The sequence below is a fragment of the Bactrocera tryoni genome, chromosome 1, assembly GCF_016617805.1.
Source record: "Bactrocera tryoni isolate S06 chromosome 1, CSIRO_BtryS06_freeze2, whole genome shotgun sequence".
Taxonomy (NCBI): domain Eukaryota; kingdom Metazoa; phylum Arthropoda; class Insecta; order Diptera; family Tephritidae; genus Bactrocera; species Bactrocera tryoni.
This window is the reverse complement of record NC_052499.1, coordinates 51,779,064-51,789,274: the sequence shown is the minus strand read 5'-3', so window position 1 is coordinate 51,789,274 and position 10,211 is coordinate 51,779,064. Positions and strand designations below refer to the sequence as shown.

Genomic DNA, 10,211 nt, shown 5'->3' with positions numbered 1-10,211 from the left:
GAAGTGCAGAGGCTACCAAAATGTGGCTATCTGATGTTATCATGCTTACTTAGCACTAAGTGCAGAGTTGCAACCATTAGTAGTTGTCTAACTAGAAATATATTACTTATATTCTCTATTGGACGGCTAAAGTAGAACGATTTAGTTAGGCGAATTGATATAGCGAATGAAATATTAATAATTTACGTAAAAAATACAAATAATAAATATTTATTTTGCATTCAGCGCATCCAAAACTCAATACAATGTCGTTTGCTAATAGTTCTCTATTAAGATGGTATTTTATAGACACAAACATATGTATGTATGTATTTTGTAAAACGTTACTATTTTATTTTTATACCCTGTGTAGGTTATATTAAGTTTAACACGAAGTTTGACACAACCACAAGGAAACGACAGAGACCATAAAAAATATATATAAAAAATATTTGATTTCGAGGTTCCCTAACTTTTTAACGAAGAAACACAGAAACTTCAAATTTAATGATGAAAGATTATCTCTTTGAAATATTGGCCGCGGCTACGTCTCAGATGATCCAGCCGTTCAGTCCATTCAGCGATGACTCACTCGAGCATTTAAACTGATAACAGGCGAATAGCACGCTTGATGTTTTGCTCCAAGGCCTGAATCGAAGCGGGATTGTCCGCACAGACTTTAGACTTTATATATCCCCACAGTAAAAAGTCTAACGACGTGATATCACGCGATTTCGGTGGACAATCAACCAGGCCAAAGCGCGAAATTATCTACTCACCGAAGTGTTCTCTCAATAAATCCATTGAATGATAAGATGTGTGGGAAGTGGCACCGCATCAAATGGTCGGTTATGATGGCGCGATAACGGTCGCCGTTGACTGTTACGTTCTTACCGGCATCATTTTTAAAGAAATATGAACCGATGACTCCACCGGCCCACAAACCACACCAAACCGTTGTCTTCTTTGGATGAAATGACAGCGCTGCATTCTCTTTAGATTGAGCTTCATCCCAAATGCGGCAATTTTGTTTGTTTGAGCACTCATTGAACCAGACACGTCAGATCTTCTTGGAAACTTTCCAAGAGCCCATGGAACGAAGCGATGTCGCTTAGGGAAGTCGAGCGGCTTCAGTTTTTGCACAAGCTGTTTTTTTTTAAGCTTTCAATCTAAGATCCCAACGTAAAATGCGTCAAGTCGTTCCATACGTCAGTCCGAGTTGCTGCGAACGGCGGTGAATCGACTCTCTACGGTCTTCGTGTACACTCTCAGGTACGACTGCCATTATATTTTCTTCACTGCGTGCTGGACGTAGTCTATTCGGTCGAATATTATCCAACAATGAATGCTGGGTCTCAAAATGGGTGATGGTGTTGCGAATAGTATGCGCAGTAGGCCGATTTTATTGACGATAAGACCATTTACAGAACGTGAAATTTCGTAATAAATTTGAACGGTTTGTAAGCGTTGTTCAGGCGTAGGTCTTTCCATGATGAAATACCAAACAATACTGAACAAAAATATTATTCAGATCTCCAGCTCGAATTATTTTCTTCAGGAGTAGATTGAGAATCGAAATGCTGGGAGAGGTCCTACTCTATCCTGAAGTAGCTTTTGGGATTGCGCAACGCCAGTTTACACAGCCGTATTAGTTTTGCGGGGATACCAAATTCAGACGTAGCGGCATAAAAGCAGTTCGCTTTCGTGTTGTCAAAAATTTAGCGCATGGTGAATATCTGGTGAGTTGTTGATTCACCAGGCCTGAAGCCACACTTATAAGGTCCAATCAGTTTCTTGACGGTTAGCAATATGCGATGTTGGGGAGGCTTCTCCCTCGGTATTTGGCGCAGATTATGGGGTATGGCTTATTTTGGAATGGGCAGAACGCACTTGAATCTAATTGTTGGGCATGTTTTCCTTTGACCATATACTACACAGAAGCTGATGCATCCTACTTATCAGTTCTTCACCGCCGCATTTGAATAGTTCGGTTCCAGCAGCTTTGTTGTTCTTCAGACTGGTAATTGCTATTTGAACTTCTTTATGCCAAAGCAATGGATCGTTCGCTCCATCGTCATCGTTTGGAGAATCGGGTTCACCATCTCCTCGTGTTATGCTTGCACTGTCACTCAGCAGGCTGGAGAAGTGTTTCCAGTGTACCTCTTCCTCTAATTCATATCGATGGATATACATATTTGACAGATGCTACAAGAGACCAAATCTAAATCTTTGCAAAATATAAAAACCTTCCATTTCGAAAATTACTAGCCTGTAAATGTGTTAGTTATAATAATAAAGTCCGATATGAAAATTTAAATGGCCTACAAATGCAGTAAAAAAACACTTAGTTGTTGTTCTTTCATTAGCCATAAACACTTAAGAATTTAAATAATCTTATAATTCATCGCATTACAGATTTACCTTAGAAGTGATTTATAGTATGTACGCATGTATTTATTCACATAAATCAAATGTTTATTTTTACATATACATATGTATGCATGTGCAGTTAATAACGAATGCAATTAATAACTGTAATCACTTAAATTTTCGAAATAAAAATTAGTTACCGGAAAGCTTCGAATCGATCAAAAGATAGTATCGATGCATGAATATACAGCGGTAATGATACAATTGTGAGGGCCTGTGCTTTAGTAGGTAATACAGGAAATGATGATGAATTCCACAATTGTTTGTGAATTAACATGCATAAATTTTATCAGATAAAATTATTTTGAATTAAAATTATAAATTAGAGAGCAAGGTAAGGATTACTTTAGCTTAGAAGTTAGTTTGGCATTACTTTGTGATAAAATTCAGAACTTTTTAATAAACTTGGTAGTACTTCTTCACGTAAGTCAGCTATTTACATATAAATATATTTTACATTGTCTCGAATATATATTTTTAACTATTGTTGTAGGAGTCTGGAAGGATGTGAACAAAGGATTTACTAGCACTTCAGTTTGATAGTGATGTTTTTACTTTATTTAGTAACTTTTTCAAAAATTATTGTAATTATATAATAACAGCGGCTACGCTGGCTACGTCGTCCCATTGGATGAAAACACTCCAGCCCTGAGGGTATTCTATGCAGTACTCGCCGGGGAAGCAGAGGAACAGGAAGGCCTCCACTCCCGCGAAAAGGAAGAACGACTAGCTTGCGGTTGTAAACTCGGCTATAACCGCATAAGCGGTGTCTACGCCAATAAAGGAGAACAGTTATATATATTTCTTTCGTCACTTCTTACTTACCGTTTTTAACTCGAAAAAAAATACAAATAAAATATGTTTTTTCCAAATTCATAACAAATAAAATACTATATGTACATATGTATATTTGAAATGCTTTATAAATGAACACATTCAAACTTTGATTACATAATGTTACTACAATCTGCAAAGCAATGTATTTTATTTTTTATGATTTTGAAAAAATTTTTGGTATTTTTCATATTATATATTTTATATTCATTTTAGTGTTGATAGTGAATTTATTTATTTTTTTTTTTTTAATGAACTTTTTCAAACTTTTTGCTACCTCTTCAGCGAGTGGATAATATCTATGGTAAGTATACATATAGTACATACATATGTATATGCTTCTTTTAATATCTGTTTTAGGTTATAGCGTATTAATTTTCAATTGTGATGAAATTATACTAATATCACAATAAATATAAAGAAACTTATTAAACATAAACATGAACAAAAAGAAAAGAAAGTGTTAACACAATTCAGTTTGGTGAATTTGGGCAAGAGCATTGCATAAGAATTAAATTATAATTAGGCGATCTAAGCCTGTTTGGATCGGTAAGTTTTTCCTTTATAAAATAATAATTCATTTAATTAGATATCTAATTGTGCACGGTTAAAATAAATATTATTTAAAATATATGTAAATATTATGTGTGTAATTCGAATTATAATATCAGTATGTGTGAGTTGATTAATTGCGAATTCATGGAGTGGCAATTACGACCGCAAAGTGTACAAAGTTAGAGCTATTTTTCATTTGCATTTTAATAAGAATATATGTAAAATTAAGGCATCAAGCCATCAACGACTTTGTTTCAGGTTACAATGAAATAAAATTAATAAGATAATTAAAATAAAATTTAAAAACTAAACTACAAACTTATTTAATATCTAAACTAAAAATGCAAATTTTTATATGAATGGAATAAATAATATGTCAGCGAGTTATATAACAAAGTACTTGCGGTTTTTGCGGCTGTTTAAATTTAGGTAACTATTTTTAATTTCAATTTATAATCATAGTAATAATAATAATTTATAAATATAAATATGTGATGCAATATGTGAAAAAACATACATATGTATATTAATATTTATATACTTATTAAATATTGCTATCAAATTATTTTAACTGTATTTGCCGTCTGACAATTTAAGCAAGAAACTATAAACAAAAAAATCGATTTACTATTCAGATTTAGTAAATTGCATACAATTCACAGTATTTCGTGTCTATAAGGAGTTAGGGGTAGTCAGAATTTTCAAAAACAAATTGATTATTTTGCATTATCTTAAAGTATAATGAGGGGACTCGCAACTTAGTAGTTATAACGCATCGTTAAATCATAAAATCATAAATTTTTACATTTCTTTAAAAAAAATTGTTGTTGGATTACATACAAAAATGAGTTTAATTAAAATTCGCAACACAATGTTTTCGGTTCGTCATAACTTACAACTTTGTGAGACTATATGAAACCCGTAAATAGCTTAGAAATATGATCTGAAAATCTGAAGACAAATATTTTTTCGAATTATTTGATCATTTTCAAAGGTTTTTCGGCCGCTCTGGAAAGTTTGTGTAAAACTTTAAACTTTTATTTCAAAACTATGTTTTTTTAACTGGTGAGCACTGTAGCTCGAAAACCGCTAAATAAATTACAGTGAAATATAATTATACGGCTTTTTCAAAACATAAAAACTAATGGCTGATCGAAGATTTTTTTGTTGCGATTTTTTTTATAAACCAAATGCTATGTTTTTACTTTTATAAAAAACAAAAAATATATATAATAAACTGTAATTTTTTCATGTCTCTGACTACACCTAACCTCGTAACAACTAAAAAAAAATTAGTTTATATTTTAATGTATAATGAAACTAATCTAAAATATATTGTAAATATTTGCGGCAATATAACTTATTTTTAAATATATTTTGAAAATAATTGATTTATATAAAACATAAATCGAAATTAACATGTTTTTAAATTTCATTTTCAACAATCAAAAAAAAGGGATAAATAACTTGTGCAAACTGTGTTATATAATCAACAGCAGCAAGTTTAAACGTTTTTTTCTTTTTCTTTCTAATACACTTTAATATGCTTAAGTTAGGACTTTTTATGATCATTTCACTACTTTTCTTGACTTGAATTTTAGTTAAACATGTAATATGTATGTATGTAGGTAAGTTCGCATTTTATGTAGCTTACTAGGAATTACATTGAAGCACACTAAGTTACAACTTTTTTTGTTTTTAATTTTAGTGAGTTTAAATTTTGGTATAACGCTTGCAAAATGCAGTTGCGTTTGCACTGCAAAACACATTCTTGTGTATTGCTGTTTTCTGTGTGTTTATGTGAGTGTTTTTTTCTTTTTTTTTTTTGTATTATGGTAGTAAATACGGTGTCGTAAAACCAATGTGCTCCCAATTTAGCGTATTCATACATTTATTCATCCAGCAAAAATGGCAAATCGCATTCATTTACATCTAGATGTGAGACTAGTATTATTAGGATTTATTGATTACTCTATTTATTTCCTTTTTATTTCAACTTTTTGGCAACTTTTGCTTCAATAGCTGAGTTTTAGCTTTCGGTAATAAGGTTCTGTTTTGTTCTATTAGCTGTATAAAGTAAAATAAGTGCAAATCAAACAATTCAGTTCAATTTACATGTATAGGTTAGAATTCAGAAAGGCTCTAAATGGCATATCCAATTTTTAATAACTTTTGAAAATGTCCACTGTATTAACTTAAAAAATAACGCTTTTTATGTGTTATTTAGCATGTGCGTTTAAAAAAGTAATAACTTCTATATGAAAAGTTAAAATTCAATTGCAATAACATAGAAAAAAATAACAATAAAATAAATTAAAAAAAAACCGAGTTTAAGCGTAGATTTACGAATGTTAATTAATGTATATGTATGTATGGCATGTCTTTTTCAAAATCGTTCGTATTTTAACTCTTTTCGCACTTCGCACTTTCATCCATATTTTGTTAACACTTCGATCATTCAATTCAATTACACATTAAAATACAGTATAAAACATCATCTTGAAAAATTACTATATTTGCATTATAAACATAGCTATAGGTAAATTCATAAGTCTATTTGAGCTCGTGCGTCTTAAAGACATGTCTATCGGTCGTATTTTCTATCTACATATGTATGTAAGTGCTGCTTCAACCGATTAGTGCAAAGCAAAAGAAATTAATTGTTGGCTTCAGACAATAACTAGCGAAAAGTTAATTCGAAATTCGTGAACTGCTAACAATAAATTGTTAATAAATACTTATATGTTATAATTTGTTTTTTTTTTTACCATTTTTAATTAAATCATATATTTTGTAACTTATACACAATAGCAGCACGCTATTGCACTTAAGAGCCGGAATTTAATTGAACTTAGGCACCGCAGGCGTATGAAATAAATTTATAAATTTCGTTTAGCAGACTCGAGCTTTACATATACTTGTACATACATATAGTTTTGTTGCGGATGGTTTGCTCTTTTTCGCTTATGCATTTATCACAATGCTAGCTCCATGCAAAACCATCAGCGTACCGACGTTGTCATAATTTCCTATTAAATAGTAGTAGCAAATATCGACAGTTGTAAAATCAACTTATTTCTCGAAACAAAATATTAACTCATAAAAATTTTAAATTACCACTAATTTTATGTTCTTGTTGTTGCTTACCAAAAACAATAAATATTACTAAATAATTATAGGATATTTGTAAAGCGTTCCACGCTAATTCAATAAATAAAATAAAAATTAAATAAAAAATAAACGTAATATTACAAATAAATATAATAAAACTATTTTGACTTTTACGCTGTAAAATATTGGATAAATAGCTGCAGCGATACACAAAATTCGTATGGCCGTGAGATTTTGTGTACAATAAATATTCAATTATCCTAGTAATAGTATTGGAAATCACAAAAGTTTCACATCTAGAGTCTAAATTTGAAATGCACTTCGCTGTCGTATTATAAGCGCTTGGGAATACGGAATTGGAATTAGTTTTACATTGGTATTCGAGCGCTTTGAAAATTACAAATCGCTTAGGGAGCAATGTAATTTTGCAGATTAATGACTTCAATATTAGAATTGTTGCTGTAACAGCAAAATTTGTAACTTGTTGGTTTTCATGAATCGTCGTTGAGATTTCAAGTATCTCAACCAATAGTTTAGTTCCTTTTAGCGTATGCAATTGTTTGAGTGTTATTGGTAGTGTGGGTTCGTTTTTATGTGCAATTATCAGTGATATAGTAGTGATAATTTGTTTCAAATTTTTAAATATCAAATGGTGATTTAAATGTTGAAGCGGTTGCTTGTTATATTCGTCAAGTGGTTGCTTTTGTTCTTGTTTTAGCAGTTTTAACTTTTTTATAAAATATTTATAGCAGGATTTCAACAACTTTAGTTACGGTTGAAGTTGCTTTTTGGGTTTTTTTAACTCAGCTTCCTCGTCGCGCTTAACTTCTGTATAACGTTCGCCTTTCAATGAAACAATCTTGTTATCTCTATAGCGAACCAATTTCTTTGGTTCGAATTTCGGTACCATTGGCTTGTATTCACGCTGAGTTGCATTTTTATCAACGTATGAGTATCTGCAGGTAGGTAGAAAAAAAAGATTATTAGCTATAAATGTTACCTCAAAAAATGTAAGTATCGATCAATGAACCTCTCAATAATACGATTTTTTAGTTCGGCATCATCTACAACAATATTTTTACGTCCAGTAATTGTAATGGATTTGTCGGTCAAACTTTGGCCAGTCTCTTGGCGGTGCAATAGAATTTGTGTTGCGCTGTCAATATCCCCTTTAGCTATAGCAATGCAATGTTTTACCTAAATAAAGAGAATTTGAATGTATGTAATATGTATACTAGTCTTCGAAATTTTAATTTACTTTTCATTATTATGTGTGATAGAATTTAGCAATGTAAAAACTTGTGGCAGAAAAAAACGGAACACTATAATAAACACGTAAAACAGACAAATTCGGCATCATCGAAGTTATAATACTTTTCACAGGTGCATTGTTCAGAGCAAATAAGGGGAAAACTTTCTGAATAATTTTTTCGCAAGATTATAGCGTTGCTTTGAACAATAATAACAGCTAAATTTCTTGAAGGTAATCTGTCAAGTAAAAACGTTTTCCATACAAGGGCTTCAATTTTATCGATATATACTATTATGATAATATCCTGAAATAATTTCGTAGAATGGAGCGGCGTTGATAGGCATTGCCCGAATAAAGATGCCGGTTCGACATCAGCGGTTCCGAAAAATGACTACCACTACTACTAGAAAAGGACAAGTGAAAAATTGCATTGCATATGTACATACTTCATAGATTCCTAGCTTCGAGGTAAGCATGGAATAAAGTACGACAAACGAACGTGATGCAAAAAAATTCTTAAAAATTTACGCAGAAGTAGTAGATTGTATCAATATTTAATTATAACACTATATATGTATGAAATCTAGACTTTAAAAATTTTGCAAAAGTTATACCGAAAAACTCATTCAAAAAATTCAAATTTGCATTTTTTATGTGTAGAATAAAGAACATATGTATATGGATTATATGTTTTAAAAATCAATTGTCTACAATAGGCCAAACAAGTGTATAATAATAATTATATTTTTTTACATATACGCACCTCTACATAGGCTGTGTCTGGAAACATTTCTTGCAAAACCTCGGCTTCATCCAAATAATAATCGCAAGTTGAGCTATCAGTAGAACCACCATCACTAGTTTCTGATAAATGCTGTGCGCGCTTGGGCCCGGCCCCACCTGCGCAGCTGCCATTTATGGCGTGTTCATCCTTTTCAGAAATGGAAGCATTACGTGCACGTAACTTTGATTCGGGTATAATATCAGAAAGACTCAAAGAACTAAAATTAAATATATGAATTTTAAAAATATAATTGCTTCTTAATTAGTTAATAGATATAACATACTTCAAGGATAAATTTGTAGAACTTTGATTTCCTTGATTCTTTTCCATTTCGTTCAATTCATTTGCCAATTTATATATCCATTCGCAAATAATACCCTGGTCAATTGAGGAAAACTCGGCAAAATAAGCGCCCATCATTTCGACGAAATCTTCAACATCGAAACATGGATCTTGTGAAGCTTCCTCCAAAATGGAAATAATATACTGCAAAACTATTTCGTCCACTACACTAAAATCTGCACCTGGAATGTGGGCACTAATGAATTGCACCAGACTGCGTTTTACCATTTCATGTTGCTTCTCCATGTTGGTCATTGTGAAATTTTTAATTTAGATTGTGGGAAAGCTTGTGCACAATTCAATTTACTTCTGTATTATATGTATCAGTGTAATAAAAATTTTCAAATCCAAAATGTTTGTAATGTATTCAAAGTTGTTGTACCGCTTGCAATACAAATCTGTATACCAAGAAAACGACGACGACGACGCCTGAAAAGTCCCTTTCCTTTTTGCTTTGTTTTTTTATATGCGTTTTTGGTCTCTTTGCCTTTCCGCTGGTATACCTTGCTTGGATATTCTCACCATTCTAAATTATCGTTGCTGTTTAGTCCACTTTTTTTTGGTATTACAATTCAACTTCAGTACTTAGGTTTTAACTTTATATCAAAATTAACCCAAATGCACAAGAAAAACAAAAAAGCTTGTTTAAATATTTATAACTGCTTCCGGATAATTTTATGAATTAATTTCGTTTTCTATGCACTTTACACGACCAAACACAATCGATAATAAAATTGTCAAACCGTGAAAATATATGTAAATAATGAAGCAAGTATAAGGTGTTGCCACTTATATTTACGAAAGAAGAAAAAGAAGATAACTAAATAGATATCATAAAGTATATTTTATTGCCATATAATTAATTTACTAATATTAAAACTGTTCCCGGGCATAAATCAGCTGTCTTCTATGTCAAAGGTGAAC

At 31.5% G+C, this 10,211-nt stretch overlaps 1 protein-coding gene across 1 annotated transcript; it reads right to left on the bottom strand.

Moving 5' to 3' along the window:
* Nucleotides 1–6,278: 6,278 nt before the first annotated feature.
* LOC120782263 (CUE domain-containing protein 2) lies at nt 6,279–10,008 on the bottom strand. The gene is made up of 4 exons (XM_040114432.1): nt 9,229–10,008; nt 8,925–9,162; nt 7,940–8,106; nt 6,279–7,865 (listed from the first exon to the last, which is right to left on the bottom strand). Exons 1-4 carry the CDS (start codon nt 9,540–9,542, stop codon nt 7,679–7,681), a joined length of 906 nt encoding a protein of 301 aa, XP_039970366.1. The 5' UTR covers nt 9,543–10,008; the 3' UTR covers nt 6,279–7,678.
* Nucleotides 10,009–10,211: the final 203 nt, after the last annotated feature.